This window comes from Cariama cristata, unplaced genomic scaffold (genome assembly GCF_000690535.1).
Source record: "Cariama cristata isolate BGI_N322 unplaced genomic scaffold, ASM69053v1 scaffold20036, whole genome shotgun sequence".
Lineage (NCBI taxonomy): Eukaryota > Metazoa > Chordata > Aves > Cariamiformes > Cariamidae > Cariama > Cariama cristata.
Genome location: NW_009622944.1, coordinates 20,628 through 37,604, shown reverse-complemented (window position 1 = coordinate 37,604; position 16,977 = coordinate 20,628). Strand labels below are relative to the sequence as shown.

Below are 16,977 nucleotides of genomic sequence, written 5' to 3'. Positions count from 1 at the left end.
TCCCTGGTTTCAGTCCAATTAAAGTCAGTAACAGACCACGATCAAATCAAGGATCAGGTATAGTATATAGTGCATTCTCTGGAAATTATATTATACTTTAGTCTTCTCACTCAATCATATGTTTATGGATGATACGTCAATTACTTATTACAGTGGTCCCTTCTTTTTCTATCACCATTACATGTAATTATTTCAATATCACTGCTGCTTCAGGCAGAAATAATGGCACCAGGGAGTCCCATTTTATATGCTGTTTAGCCAGTAAGGAGATCCAGTACAGAAGTCCACTATATAATTTTAATTCCTCCTGGATAAATACCTTGGCAAAGTGGAGAGATTCAGTAAGCTAAAGGCATCGATTCATACATTAAGCTGTTACTGCACAAAAAACCCTCTAAGCTCCATCACAGGTTTATGATTGTATGTCAAGTATACAGGAATATGAAAAAAAATTTTTTTTAAGAAAACACCTGTGCCCACAATCACTCATTAACTGATGCAAGTCTTAAAAGAAAAATATGGAAACAGTTTACTTTTCAAGAATGCATGACTTTTTTGGCCACATTATTCTGAACGATACTACAATATCTTGAATCTGAAAACTGTCCATACACACAAGTAATTCCATTCAATTTCACTTTCCTGATTTATGTCTAAACAATCTTTAACAACCATGTGGTGAACTTTACAGAGTTCTTGGTGAAATGATTATTAAAAAAAAAAAATAATCCCTTTGAGATAGAAATAATCTACATTATTTTGAACAAGTCAAAAAAATAAGGGACATCTTGATAGTCTCCATATTTTACTTTGGGCCAAATGAGTTGAATAGCAATTTAGCCCCAGCAGTCATTAACCTGTGATGTCATCATTTTGTTAGCATCAGAATTAATTCTGACTTTACAGTTCCATAAAGTTGTACAGTTCATAGAACTGCATGTGTGTAAAATTAGTCATACACTAGAGTTTCCAGTGACTGGCTAAATAACAGTTGGTACATAGCTTTAATTTACTATGTTAAAAGATTATTCTGTCTTTCATAGGAAAAAGAGCAGCCTGACTTAAGCAGCTGCTCAGAAAGGTGCAGCTGAAATTTCTCTGTGTGATCAGTGGAAGTTCCCCACACCTACACTGGTGTTTTCACAAAGAAAGAAAGAAAAATAAAAGTAGAAGAAATAAAGGACAGAACCACAGAATTTTTAAAAGAACTCTTACGATCAGCTTGAACTTGAATAACATAACCTAGTGTCAAGGCCATCCGCTGGGAGTCAACAGTACTCAAAATTTTGGCAGCTGCAGTGCCCAGCAAAGGTTTCCCGTTGTATAAAGTATAGTATGTCAGTTCAGCCGGTTCCTTGGGTCCTGGAATACGTTGGATTTTCACCATCTTCAAGGAAAAAAAAAAAAAAAGAAAGGAAAAAAAAAAAAGAGAGAGAGAGAGAGAAAGAGAAATAAACTGTGTTTGTGTTATACCACTGCAAAACCTGCCAGGAGCTACTTGAAGGCAGTGCACACAGGGAACTCCTTCAAGACTCCATATAAGCATAAGCTCCATGCAAACATTCTCATAGGATCAGAGCTTCTCCCCTTCATAGCCTAAGCTATTAAGATTAGTGAGGACTGACTGCCACCTTAAAGAATTTTAAACATAATCCTAAGGTAAAAGCCTATACTAAGAAAAGCATGCAGTAAAAAGGAAGAAGGATCAAATGTTTCGACATTAGTGTGCTCTGTAAAGACAGAATTCTTAAAACCTGCCCTAATATTGAAAATCATACTTTACTGGCATAGTGCAGTTGAAAAACTCCCCTCACAGTTTACTTCCTTATTCATTATTTTTGATCCCAGGCTGACAATAAAGAGAAACATGCTTTTTCCATTTTATTCTGTAGAGCACCAGCAAAATTTTTACATTATACCTCTGTCTTTCCTGGGAGTAGGGTAGTGTCAAACATCTCTAGTGATGAGAGGAAACAGAAGTTTTGTGATTCTTCTTCATTATGTTATGTACTAAAATATGTCATGTTTGCACGGAAAATTTTACAAAGGTTCACAGTTTTGGCAAGTAGAAACATGTTCCTTCTTTTAAATTCTTACAGTGGCAAAGCACACAGAATTGTGGGCAAACGAGAAAAGTAGTCATTTCTTTTATCTCTCGCAACAAGCAATTCTTAAAAAAATCATGTAATTAAAAAAAGGCAATAACTTGTCATGCAATTTTTGAAGAAAGATTCTCTTTGAACCCCCCACAACTAGCATCAGTTGGCTAAATTAGTGAGAAAATAAAATACCAAAATTTCAAAATAGTAAATGGGAAATGTTGCTAAATAAGATGATTAATAAATTACTCAGGACTGAAATCTCTACTTCATAATGTGATCTGTGGCCACATGATTTGATGACTAACCCTGTATTAAAGATGGTTTGGTTTTTTTTCTTCAAGAAAAAGAAGAAAGAAGTTCTAGCTTTATTGAGTTACCCAGGAAAGGAAGACCCAGGAAATTCTTTTTATGAACAAAAGCCTGGAACTTGTCATTATGCTGAATACAAGACTTTATGCTAAAATACGTACTTTGTATCAATCCTCATGCAACCAAAGAGAAAATATTTATTAACATTGATTAACTAATGACAATTTCTAGAACATGAGAGGCATGCAAATGTGGCTCACTGCAGAAAAAAAAAAAATCCATTAGTAACGCCATGCATTTTGCACTCACTACTTTGATGAAAAAAGACAGGAAATCTCAACCCAGTTAAACTTTTTTTTTCTTACACAAATTGAGGCAGGACACATGCAAACAGAGCCCTTTTTCCAACACATATCTAGGCACAACCGATGTCGCATTGACCACCTGTACAGTGTAGCTGCCCACAGTAGTGGCACGTTTGAATCGTCTTCCTTGCTGTTGGGACATCATAAACAGCGGGGCCAAACGCTGCTCCATTAATCTTGCAAAGCTCTGATTGTTCAGTCCCAGTAATGCAATATCAACCCCTTGAATAACTGTGGGAATGGAGATCACATATCAGCACATCTTACATGGGCAGATAAAGTAACACGTGGTCTGTAGGACAGTTTAGAGCAGGTATGTACTAAATAGCTTAGAAGAAAAATAGCTGGACACCATTACACCCACTCAGTAATTCCCGATGGGGACACAACATGCTTCTGTTTCAGCCCCTGCACTGTTCTCAGATAATGTCAACAATGTTTCAGAGAATAAAATCCTCCAAAAACTTTCTTAGGCCTGCCGTTTACCAAAATGGCTCCGGGAAGCACCTGATCTATGAACTTCAATGTAAAAAGTAAGTTAAAACTTATTCGAGATCTGCCTGGTTTTATGTGTATCACCAGATGCTCCTGTTAACTAAACCACAGTTTTTCATCCAGCAGTTTTGAAATCTGAAGTTGGGATTTTGTACAACTCCATTTGAAACAAAATATTACATGTTTGAGAGCACTGAAAACTGACTAAACATTTCCTAAGTATAAATGAATGTAAAATTTAAAAAGACATTGAATTTACATAAAGTTCAAAAAAAGTTACATGGCACACTAATTTAATTCATACATATGTATGATTTTTCAATATTATTTCAAAAATCTTTTGAGACTACCACGATTTTTTTGAAAACAGTGTTTCCATTATATCAATCAGACTTGATTGCAGTAAGTGTACAAAGGCAAGAAATGGAATATTGGGTTCACGGGGTCCAAATGGGGAGCAGCTGTAGCACTCCCTTCAGAGGATCCTAATCTCTGCATAAGCTTATTTTTTATCTCAAAATTATGAATAGATATAACAGGTACCAAATCACATCAGCTTTTGGAAGCAGAGTGTAGAATTTAATCCCTTTCATGTCAGCCTCCTTTTCTTTTGCTCTCCTGAGCGTTAAATAATACCACGTACAGACACACCAATTAGAAAGGCTTTGGTACCTACTCAAAGATGCCTGGGGGAAAGGGTCTCTTTCTTGCCCAGTTATCACTTCTAAAGTCAAAACAATTGTGAATGAGAATGTGATACCAGCTAAATGACTGTGATAAAACAAGTATTTTGGAGCCTAATAGCATTCTCTGCACCTTCTTTTCCACCAACAGAAAGTTATGTGCTTAATGCTTCAGGGGAAAGATGCAAAAACTCCTGGACCCAGACAGTCAGCCAATCATAACAAACTTTCTTAGTTTAGCAGATCACCTTTCTTCCTGGGTTATGTCTACAAGCCTCTTCTGATTTCAGATTTAAATTCAAGTCCTGGGGGCTGGGGGGGGAAGCACCTATTTGTGTTTTAAAACTCTGAGAAGATAACGCTGCTCTCAGAAGTGCTTAAACCAAAGCGGCATAAATTCTGAGGCGTGTGCTGGATGCAGGAGACATCTCTATTCACAATGACGAATCACAGTTATGCCCCAGAGTAACTGTAAATACATTTGCCCAGTTGAACGCAACAGGAAGGTTCAGTGGGAAGCCACTTATTTTTGTGTAAAATTACTGCACCAATCTGTTTATATAAACAAGCACTAAAAATTATTATCTGAAGTGCATGGAGGAGGAAAGGAGATTTAAAAGTACCTGTTATCACCCAGTAGTCTCTAGTTGACTCTGAGACATCAAGGTTTGGATACTCCAAAGCTTTAAAAATAAAAGTTGAAATTATGTCATAATATTCCAACATCCTACACATTATATGTCCCAAAACTGGTTAGCCAGACAGTAATAAATAAAATTGAACTGTGGCCCAGGAGGAGATCTAGAGGCATAATTTTGAGGGTTACAATTTCTCTTCTGCCTGAAAAAGGATATCAAGTGTAAACAGTACAAGCTGTACAAGCACTGCTGTACAAAGCAGAACATACATCTTCTGTTGCCAAAATACTGGCTGGGGCAAAGCCCAGGATTGCCCATTACTAAAAATCATAGGTAATATGCATGTGTCTATGTTATATACATTTCTGCTGCTTTCTCTCTGTGAGTAATCCCCTGGGGAAAACAAGGTGAGATTCTATGATGATTCTGTGATTTAATCCTTACTTAAACCAGTCCACAACTTTAACCTAAAATAATATTAAAATAAACCAGGATCAGATTCCACCAATCACAGAGTGCAGTTCCACATGAATTACAAACGAGACTAATGAAACTTGTGAACACACCTTACAGTGTGGTACTCTCACTCTCTCACATTGCAACATTTAAGGTATTACTACCATATGTGTTTACATCTGTGAGAAACTGATGTTTGCCGTTTTGATGCCTTTTGTTAGCTTTTCCATCTCCAAAGCGCATTAGGCTGTAAAGTTCAATATGCTGCTAATTCATGATACAGCTCAGCATATTTTCAATAGAATTATGCAACATGGAAAGCATTAATACTTGGAACTTAATTCAGAAAATATCCATGCTACTGAGTTACCTTGATTTTTAAAATCCAAAGTGGCTTGAAATAGTAAACATTGTAAAGGATCTGACTACGCACAGTAGCTGCTTCTGAGGAGGTATTTCATGGCGTGTCCCAAGCTGTGCATTTCCATGACAGACTGCGAAGGATCTGAAGGAGCTGCCAGAGTCTACTGGGAAATAACACGCTCCAAGAACAGCCCCAATGTTTGTTTGATAAACTGAAACAACTGCACTGCCACATGAATAAGCATCAAACACTTTTCAAAGTAAACATTTTCCCAAGATGCACTATCAGTCTGAAACCATAAACACTACACATGCATTAAGTTCATGAGTTTGCAGTATACCTGCTGCACTGGGAACAAAACCAAGAACTCCAAAATGAAATATAAGCCATTAGTTGTTAAAGGAGCAGTAGTTAAAGACTTTATCGGCTCAGTTTATCATGTGGGGGGGATCAGCAGAGAACCACAATGCCACACGAGACTCACTATGTGACAAATAGATTCACAGCCCCTGACTGCCAAGCATACACCTGTATTGCCTTTGTGAGAAGCATCATAACCCTTTTCTTATGCAACAGATCTATTTTGGAGGCCTTGAACTTGTGCAGCCATCGTCAAGACTTCCTCAATCTTTCTCCTTGTGCTTGTGGATGCCCTGCGAAGACAAGTCCTGCACACAGGGCACTATTCAGACAGGATCACCTGTCAGCCAGGAAAAGGAAGGAACCTGTCTGATGATGAATGGCCTATATCCCTTTCTAGGTCCTCAAGCACACCTTTTGTTAACAGCCTCCCTCCACCTCCCCTTGCCCTTGGAAAGACTTGATGAAAATGCAAGCCTACCCTGAGACAAGTCTCTTACCCTGTGATGGAAAGTCCGATTCAAAAGTGTACCAACACAGTGCAAGAACTCATCATCAGGCAGTGTCATCTATTTACTTGCAAATATCTGATTTAGATAGGTAATGCCTCAAGACTAATATACAGTCCTCCTTTTTCCAGGATTTGCACAATCACCAGAGTTAGCTGTGATTCCCGACTACCTCGTACTGGAGAGTGACCTCTTACCCCACAGACAGCTGAGTGCTCATTGTGCAGGCAACTGATGAAGAATTGCACAAGATAATTACTCTGCTGTTGGGCTGTTTGCAAATAAAGTGGACTGCCGAAAGAGGTAACTTGTGTTTTCCCCACTGCTCACTTTTCAGCACCCTGGTTCTACTTTTTCTTAGAATCAGAAAATTAACAAGCACCTTAATAATTTTACCTGAAACTACAAATCCACTCAGTTCAGTGTACTAATCATAAAGACATATTTGGCTCTATCCTTATGTGCCCGAGTATTTCAACACTTGTGAAATGAAAACTTACAAACTACTCCATCACTGGTTTAGCCTTATCAGTGAGTTTGACAGCTACCAGAAGCTTAACCAGATCTTTACTGGTATTCGAGCACAGTACTTCAAATTTAACAAGCATCTCATGAAGATTCACGCACAGTGAGATCAGCTGAAACCTGCCCTTCCCTAACCAGAGTCCATTACCATGCACTGACATACCCAGCGCATCCCTGTCTCCTCTTGCTTCAAGTGAACACTGATCTCCTCCAGTGAATGAACAACCCGGCTTTACAGTGAGCTTAATTTCACAGACCAAGTCTAACAAGAAGATTAAACAGAAATCCCCATAATCACATGTCTTATCCCTTTCATTATTTTAGAGAAATCAGCATGCAGATTCAGAAAGCATATATGCTGCACAGGCTGCCCAGGCACACAACTTTCTCTTGCTCTCTGTACTTCTGATTCTTTGAAACAATTGAAACGCAAGCAAATTATTGACACTAAAGTGCTTAGACCACATTTTAAACTAAGGATGAAGCTTGGCAAATACACCAACAACATTTCAGACACAGAAGTGTAGACAGAGCTCAGCCACTACCCAAACACACACACAAAGCACGCTATCCAGCCCTGCCGCTGGAGCAAGCACCGGCAGCCAAGTCTGCCACTGAACAAACGGGCTGTGCTGAAGTGTACTCCAAGTACATAAAGTGAACTTTATCTGCTGTGCTAAGTTTTCCTGAAATGAAAAACTGGGGAAATTCTGTGGGTTTTTTTCATATAAAACTACAATTTTATTTTGTTTTGGAACCTGTCACAGGCTTTTTTTTTTTTTATTAATGACAGCATATATGTGTTTTTCTTAATTATCTGCCAGTGTTTCTAGCAGCTGAAGTAAGCACTGAACCCAGAAAAACCCTCACCTAACCCCCCCATCCTCTATTTTTTTTTTTTTAGTTAAAAAAAAAGTTTAAAAAGCAGTCACCAAACACACCTACAATCTGTGAGCTTGACGACAAAGCTTATGGTGCTTGCAAAACAAAAGCCCAATGCTGGCTAATCTTAAGGAGCTGTGTGCTGGGAAGTGCATACTTACATTCTGCAATGGTGAGAGGCGGGTAGGTTAGATAGAAACCCACCAGCTCAGCTGACAGCTGATTAAGAAGGTTGCTGGAAATAGTGCCATTTAGAGTTGTGCTTTGATTGTTCACTACATAAAACAGAGTGACAGCTTGGGAGACATTGGAGGTGTTCAAAATCTGAAACAGAGGTAAAGAAATAATGTGTACCTGTGCTTCAGCCCAGTTGGAAAAAAAAGAAAAAAAAACTCAAACCAAAAAAAAAAAAAACCACACCCCCACACCACCAAAAAAACCCAAAACCAGTGCAAACAAACTGGGAAGAAGCTAACCTGAACAATGGATTAGATACAGCTCACTCAACATGGTTGTGTAAAACAGTTTGTGATACTTTAATTCCTACTTTAGCACATGCAGAGTTACTGGAGGACAGCAGCAGGCAGAAAAGGTGCTGTCAGTAACGAAAATCTTTCCCCCTGTTTTTTACCAGGAAATGTAAGATGAGAGAGAGGATGCTTATCAGAAAAAACGTTTAGTATTTGATGCAAAGGAATTTGGCCTGTATGTCTTGCTCTCTTTGCTGCCTCAAATACCATGTTCAGTTTTGAGCCCCTCACTACAAGAAGGACATTGAGGTGCTGGAGCATGTCCAGAGAAGGGCAACAAAGCTGGTGAAGGGCCTGGAGCACAAGTCTGATGGGGAGCGGCTGAGGGAGCTGGGGTTGTTCAGCCTGGAGAAGAGGAGGCTGAGGGGAGACCTGATCGCTCCCTACAATGACCTGGAAGGAGGGTGTAGAGAGGTGGGGGTCGGTCTCCTCTCCCAAGTAACAAGTGATAAGACAAGAGGAAATGGCGTCAAGTTGCACCAGGGGAGGTTTAGATTGGATATTATGAAAAATTTCCTCACTGAAAGGGTTGTCAAGCATTGGAACAGACTGCCCAGGGAAGTCATGGAGTCACCATCCCTGGAGGCATTTAAAAGGCATGTAGACATGGTGCTTAGGAACATGGTTTAGTGGTGGTCTTGGCCCTGCTAGGTTTGATCATCAATAGCTGAATTCCAGATGATCATCATCATTTGGACTCGATGATCTTAAAGGTCCTTTCCAACCTAAACGATTCTATGATAGCATTCAGTATTCATGAATGTTATTTAAATACCCCATTTTTATGATTTGGATCACTAAGTAAAAACATGAAACGTGGTGTAATAAAAACATCAGAAGAGGACTTCGAGGTCAGACCAAAGGTCTACCTAGCCAGCATCCACTTGTAGATGGCCAGGAGCAGATGGTTGGAGAATGAGCACAGGGCAAGAGGAAAGAACTCTTTTCTGCACTGCAAGGTTAGCCCACAGCTATGGTCTGAACCATAAATTATATGCTTGGGTTTAAAAAGGGTTGATGACTTTTTATTCTATATGTTTGGCCAATTACTTTTAGTAACTTCCATACTTTTTCTCCAGTTACATTCTGGCCATCTTCAAGATCTTATTACCCACCGCGTGAAAGGATTTTTCTTTTTATTTAAACCTCCGTAGTTCTGTTATGGGAAACTCTAAATAATCACTCCTGATTGACTACACCACTCGTGGTTGGAGAACCACGGCCAATTTAATTTCTCCTTGCGTGGAAGTTGTTTCATGCCTTTTACCCATGTTGCTGCCATTCTCTCTACTCTTGTAGTGCAGCAACGCCTTTCTGAATCAGCTCCGTCTGCTCCAGAACTGTTCCTCAGTTTGTAATTAATCTAAAACCCTCGTACTATTTTCAGTTGCACCCAGTCCTTTGCATGGTACTGGAATAATTTCAGAAGAATTTATCATGAAGATCACACCTTTGAGCCTCTTACTTTCTAGTTTATATCTTGCCTCCAAGACCTTCATCCTGTCACTTTCTAAGTTGGAATTACCCACAAAAACTACAACTATCATCTTCTTCTAGGGATCCTTACAAAATTGCCTCGGTACTTTGCAAGATCTATGACTTCTTCTGTGAGCAAATCAGCCATCATGAAGGTTCCCTCAGCATCACGGGTTCAGCTATTGAAAAGCTTGATAATCACTTTACCTACTGCAGTAGGTCATCTCTTGCCATGCACTTTTCTGCCTCTCTGAGCTCCTCCAGTTTGAAGACAAGCTCACAAGACACAGTACCAAAGTAACTAAGCAGAGCTCTGACAATCAATTTTCTCCTTCTGGTAAGCTACATGCAAACTATTCTGAGGAGCGTAAGTCCATAGACAGAGTTTTAGCAAATGTCAAACACATATCATAATATCACCGAAAGGATAATCTATTTATTCCTGAAGTATGGCACAGATCATAAGGGTGTTGGCCCACTAAACATGTAAAGTTCTGCAAAAATCAGGCCCTCAATAGTGAATTAGGATCTGCAAGTGTAGAACTGGAATGCACGCACACACACGAAAAAGAAATATATTCCATTAGCTTAGATCTTACAAACAGCTATGCATGACACTAACTTTATACCTGAATAGCCTAAAAGCAATTAATGTGTCTGAATAACATATTCAGTAAAGATGTAAATTTGGAAGAATATTTTTATATATTTCTTTTTATTTGAATTTCACTTAAATGTTTTAACTGCAAACAGTAAAATTCAAATTCATGAAAATAACAGCAACAGCCTTCTATAAATCACACATTTATAAGTTTTCCTGCAATAAATAAAACAATCTTATTTCAAGTGAAAGCATCATCTTACTTCCATAGTGGCTATCGACATTATGTTGAAATACAAGCATACACATAGGAAAGAACAACCCAGAGAGTTTGGCAACAGGTACTGGCAAAGCATGCATCATTGTACCTGAACTGTTAAGTTGTTGCTGGTGTTTAAGACCTTTCTCTCAGCATCCTGAAACGCTCTCTGTAACCGTTGCTCCATGGTCTGAACAAATTTGCATGACTGTATATTGTCTGTTTGACCCACAAACTGCAGCTCTGGAAAAGGAACAATGTATTTGTACGTGGGCAAAATAGTCTCGGTTGCATAATTCCTGTAATGTCTGACAGCAAGATGACCAATTTACAAAGTAAGCAGGTGAAAATAATGCTGCATAAGATCAGTTTATGTCACTCAAGCACTGCGCTAAACTGGCCTTAATTAAGACAAAATGCAAGAATTAAATTGCATTATTAGAGCTGATACTCTCCACAAACAAATAGACTCTGTTTCTAGAGTGATATATATAAGATGGTAAGACCAGTTCACTGTACAAATACTTACTCAGAGCCAGGCAGTAAGCGAAATCATTCTAAAACACAAGTTATACTCTTAAATCTTGCAGGCCATTTGCTCTTGCAAGATATAATCAATCATAATATTGATTCTCATTCTGTTTGTGCTAGGAAAAATATACTTAATGGGTAATTGCACTAAGTACATGCATATACAAGCATGTAAGCACACACATAAGAAATCTTTTTACAACTGAGTATGTTGTTTTACAGCATGCTCTGCCCTCTCGTAGCTTATACTGTTCTGCTGCACTGCAACTGCTTTGCACTGATGTGTGCTACAGTACAGGGGGGTTACACAGCAACCCTGGGACAGACAGCTGGGACCCAAGTCAAATCCAATGGCTCCAGCCAGAACTATATATACACATATCATATAGTCATGTTTCTCATCTGATCGCCCTCAAAAGACATGCACAGGTTACCGCACAACCCATCAATTAAAGTCCATTTTAATCAAACGCCAAATCTTAGTCAAGCATGCTGGTGTGACTCATCCCTATGGCAACGCCACTACATTTCACAGCAGTGCCAACAGAGGTGACAGCAGAGCCCCGCACAGGACAGGGATGCACACATCACCTGCCCTGCTTCCACCAGGAACACCAACACATGAAACCAGAGCAGCACTTGTCCTGCTGCTGTGCCAGGGACCAGGTGGTGAGGCAGGATGGCAAAGGGGAGGAGGAGGATCGTCCCCATGCACTGAACCCTTAATACACACACACCAAAAAACCCCCGGTGCGGACGGGTAGGACCTCACTCACCTGTTTTCAGCTGGAAGTGGTATGCAGGAAGGGGCTTCCACGGCAAGGCCAGGGCCGCCACGGACTGGAGATGTGGTACGTGCTGCTTTATGTCTGCTGTGGCATTGCTGATGCCGTACGCAAGGAGCCTTTCAATTACAGCAGCCGGTATAAAAACCAGTCTGCCCCGTGTAACGTAGTAACCAACTGTTACATTGTTTGATTGCTCCAGGATTTCAACCTAAAACACAGAAGGAAACTTTTTTTTTTTTATTTTGTTTGCAGTTCAACCCCTATTTGATGAGACTTCGCATCCCAAATATAGCTCCCTTGCAGGGTTTTTATCCTATAAACCCTATAGAGTTAGCGCCGTATCAGACATAGTATTGGCAGAATTGTTCAGGGAGCTTTAGACCCTGCCCATGCGAAATGTGCTCTGAATTGAACAGTGCAGTATTGCTACCACAGTTCACATACCTCTAATTTAGACTTGGGTTTCATTCATATATATATACTGGGACATTTTAATTATGAATGTAAAAATACAGAGAATCCAGAGAACATCCAGCTCCTACTTCATACCTGAAGTTCACTGACTTTGTGCATGTGTCTGTCATTGCAGGTTTGGAGATAGATTTTTTTGAAAGACAAAAGTTTCCAATATTTGATTCTTCAACCTCAACTGTCTCTTCTATACTATTTTTCCTATACTGTCCCAGATGGTTAAGCTATCACCTATACGAGTAGAAATGACAAGCCACAAGAACAAACACACTGCGAGCCAAAACACGAGTTGAGTTTTACCTCAAAATTCTGTATTTCCCCAAAAGTTTAAGCCCTGGAATTGGTCCTCCACACTAAGTTTCAGCTGGTTTCCTCCATTAGAAAAAAGGCAGCTTCTCTCAGGTTTACAAGAAGGTGGGGATGTAAGTTTGATAATTTTCATTGCTGCTGCTGAGACTCAGGAACATACAATTCCCATACCAACTAACATCATCCAAACTTGCAGCAATAGAGCATGGGGACAAATGTCAACCTGATGCCCTCTATTTTGAGCAAAACTATGTTTTTCCTTCCCAGTGGCTTGGTGAGTATAACTCATAACAGGCTTGGACTCAGCACAAACCCCTGCCTAAGTGCACAGGAACATGTATTGCAGAGAGGAGTGCCCCAGCAACCCACCTAAGCCTGCTCTTACATGCAGCAATGCAGAGGTTCATGCAATTTAGTTGCAAAGTGATGAACACATCTCCCTAATTTATTTTTAATAAAATGTGCTTTTTCCGCGCTTGGGATTTTCGTCCCTGTGGAATTGCACTTGTCTGGTACTGGGTTTTCAAACCAGGGAGCGGACTGACAGCAGTGACACCCCGTTTACCAGCCCTGCTCTTGCAATTGATCCAGGCTGAGCACAGGAGCGCTTGGCTGATCATGAATAGAAGTCAATCCTGAGCTGCAGGGGGAGGAGGAAACTGCTGTCAGTAGTCATTTCCCAGAACTCAGTAAAAAGAAATCTGCATTTCTCCCTTCTACTTCATCAAATAAGGTGGTAAAAAGCTTTGGAGCAGTCCTTATATTTTTAGAGCCAAGACCAGGTGCCACCTATGCCTGCTTTCCATAGGAAAAGCTCAGTGCTCCCCTCCAAAAGGCTTCTGGCATCCAGAGACACCACTGCAGCTGCAGTCAGCTGGGATTCTCTTTGTGGGAGAGCTGTTTTGGTGAGATCATGCAGGCAAGCCAAGCATGCTTACCTGAGCACTGACATTTTGGTTGAAAGCTTGTCTCAGCACTTGGTTGAGTCCTTTTCTCACGCTCTCCTTGAAGGGATTGCTGATCAGCATCCTCCTTGTGTTCAGAAACAGAACTGTGAAGCAACAAAAGCTACATGTTGGTTTGAGACATTACCATGCTACTGTTTGCTTTATTTGTTTTACGTTGGGCTAGCTGGGTGAAGATCACGCCTCCTTGTGTTCAGAAACAGAACTGTGAAACAACAAAAGCCACACGTTGGTTTGAGACATTACCATGCTACCGTTTGCTTTATTTGTTTTACATTGGGCTAGCTGGGTGAAGATCACCAAAGCAGCTAGGATTTTCAGCAGCTCCAAAGGCAGCAAGAACTGCAGAGGCTCAGCAGCATCCCTGAGTTCCCTATTCATCCCATGGCAATAGCCCATTGTTTCCAGAGTGAGGTTTAACAAATGCAATTTCTTTAGGAACAACAACAAGTCTTTGCCATGCTGCCGAGTGAGGTATGACAGCACTCATTGCCTGTGGACACACTGGTGCAGCATTCCCAGGAGACTTAGCTGGTGCTGCACAGGCAGGCTTAGGTAAAGGACGTGTGCTTCATACCTTCACAGTCAGAGTTAAACAAACAAAGAAATGTGTTACTCCACTGCTACAATTATTTTCCATTTAGGAAGTGTCTGCACACTTTCTTTATTAACATTATCACTAGCTTTTTCTCTTCTAATTTGCAGAAAATAAGTGTCTGCACACTTTCTTTATTAACATTATCACTAACTTTCTCTCTTCTAATTTGCAGAAAACAGCTACACTTCAGTAGTTTCAATCACACACGGTATACAAGGGTACTTCTATCTTTAGAAATAGTTGTTGTACTCATCATGCTACTGATATAGATATTTAGCAGCTATTAAACGCACAATAGGTCCAAAAGCTGCTTACTACTTCGTCCCTGGTCTTTAGAAATAGTTGTTGTACTCATCATGCCACTGATACAGATATTTAGCAGCTATTAAACCCACAATAGGTCCAAAAGCTGCTTACTTCATCGTCCCTGGCATCACTCAGGTCTATACAAGGTCATAAACCTTTTTATGTAGCTATTCTTCTTTGCTGAGATCTCCAAGATACAGCTATCTTCTGGTGCTGCGCTGTGCTACCATAAGAGGTCCATACGAAGCCTGGGCAAGGGACCTCTCCAGACCCCTTTAGTTTAGAGTTCTTACAGCTAAAGAAAAGCTGTCCATGAAAAAACAGCTAGAGCCAGAAGTGGTACTGTTCACATAGAAAGCTGAAAATCCTCCCATTTTGAAGCATACAACTCTAAATACTAAACATTCTTTTCAAATGAATCCTTAATGATAGAAATAGGTGTTCATATAAAACCAGAATTAGGTATTCACATGTAAATAGGGCCAAAGACTGAGGCATGATACTGCACTGTCTTCAGCGACACAGACTCCTTCCTGCAAAGCAGAGACCAAACCATCATGTCATACAGGGTCATCCCTCCACACAGGTGGTACTGCTAGATCCCTGCAGTGACCCGCTGAACGTCAGAGTGCCTCATCTCACTAGTTCATTTGACACATTCATTGCAAAATCCAAGCCACAAATAAAGCCAATGCCATTCCTATCTAGCAACCCTGCTTTTATCTGTCTGGTCTGTCAGTGCAGCAGCCTCGTCCCCAGATTAATCGCTAATGCCCTCGTGTTCTTTGACACTTAAATGTATTTCCCACTCATTACCAGTTGCCCCTCACAGACAAGTGAGGTCCCTTCAGCAAATTCAGTGGCCCCACGTACCTGTTTTAACCATAAGGTTCTTGGAGAGCCGGCAATCCAGAGGAGGAGCTGCTGTCATGTTAGCGAAAGCGGCTGCTGCTGTGGTTTCGGGAGGAGCAGAGGTGTTTTCCACTGGAGTAGGGGGAAGCCTAGTTGTTTTTGCTGATGCTGTAATAGATGTCAAAGCTGCTGTCATTGTCAGTGGATACGGGGTTGACTTTTTGGTGATTTCTGAGCTTGGGAGCTTCTGAGTGTCAGTTACTGTTGTTTCTATCTGCCTTGGTATGTGTGCTGTGGGTACAAGTGCGGAAGCTATGACCGTGCTGCTTTTAGGGGTTATGAGCATAGCTGTCATATCCACAGGTGATGCAGTTGTGTTTCTCATTGCAAAAGGAAAATCTGTATGTGTTCCTACTGAGCTTAGATCCAATGTCAATTTTGTGGCAGTGTTATTTTTTGTTAGTGTCAGTATCGGTGTGCTTAAAGCCATCACAGATGGCAAAGGTGTGTTTTCAGTGCCTAGAGAAAAGAAGGAAGAAGCTGGCACTGGTGAAGCTGGAGATGATTTTCTTGTTAGTGGGTTTGCTTCTGAAGTTCCTACTGTAGGTATTGCACCAGAAGATACTCCAGATAACACTGTAATGACAGAATGGGTAAAGTTGGTTGTTGACAAAAGAGAAGTTAGTTGTGTTGGTAATGCATGGACAGAAGTTATGATGACTGACTGCAGAGCACTGGTGGCAGGGGTTTGCAATGGGATGCCCTCGGTAGCTTTACTAGATGTATTACTGGGAACTAGACTATGTCTTGTAGCACTTGTGCCCCACTCCTCCACACTAAATGTAGCTGGATCTTTATCGGCCATAACCAAATAACCAGAGAATTCTAATTGGTTATCTGCAAATTCTGGCAAATTTCCAGAACCAATGTTGTCTTCTGTAATGAAACTATGCAAGAGAGTTGAGCTAGAAGGCTTGGTTACGGGAGAGGGGGACTCAGTTGGCGGTATGCTGTGGATGGCACTGTTTTCATTGCTGGCTGAAAGAGTCACATTGTCAGTGAGATGAAAGGCCAATGTTGGTGTTGTGCCTGAGGTTTTTGTCAGCAAAGTAATCTTCCCAGCATCAGTTGTCTGTGACTCTAGAGAGCTAGGGAAAGCACCTGTATCATTAACAGAAGGCACATGTAAACGGAGAGGTGCTTCATAGCGCATGCTGATATGAATGTCTCCAACAGTGAAGAAATCAGCAATGTTTTCAGCTGTGCTTCCATGCTTTTTTTGCAGGGGCTCAGGCACTGCCAAAGTGGTAGCAAGGGATGAATATCGAACAGGAGGTGTTTTTAGTGCAAACGCATCTACATCAAATTCTATAAAACTATTCAACTTTGTTCCAGCAAAGGATGAATTTGAAATATTTTGACTAGAGTTTGCATATGTATAGTTTGCTGAAGAGGTGGAGAAGAGTGGCTGCTTATTTGTATTAATTTTATTTTGCAGACTTGAAACTACTGAGTATGGTGCATGGTACTCAGTTTCCAATGGGAAAGTACTTGGAGGAACTTCTCTCACTGCCTTTTTGACTGAAGTAATACTAAAGCCAGC

At 40.5% G+C, this 16,977-nt stretch overlaps 1 protein-coding gene across 1 annotated transcript; it reads right to left on the bottom strand.

The window, feature by feature from the left end:
* Positions 1–1,215: 1,215 nt before the first annotated feature.
* LOC104163521 (UPF0606 protein KIAA1549L-like) lies at positions 1,216–15,453 on the bottom strand (the record flags this gene model as incomplete). Its single annotated transcript, XM_009702548.1, has 8 exons — positions 15,396–15,453; positions 13,592–13,704; positions 11,862–12,081; positions 10,664–10,797; positions 7,850–8,012; positions 4,578–4,637; positions 2,856–3,007; positions 1,216–1,387 (listed from the first exon to the last, which is right to left on the bottom strand). Coding segments are annotated over exons 1-8 (1,072 nt in total), but the record flags the coding sequence as incomplete, so codon positions are not given.
* Positions 15,454–16,977: the final 1,524 nt, after the last annotated feature.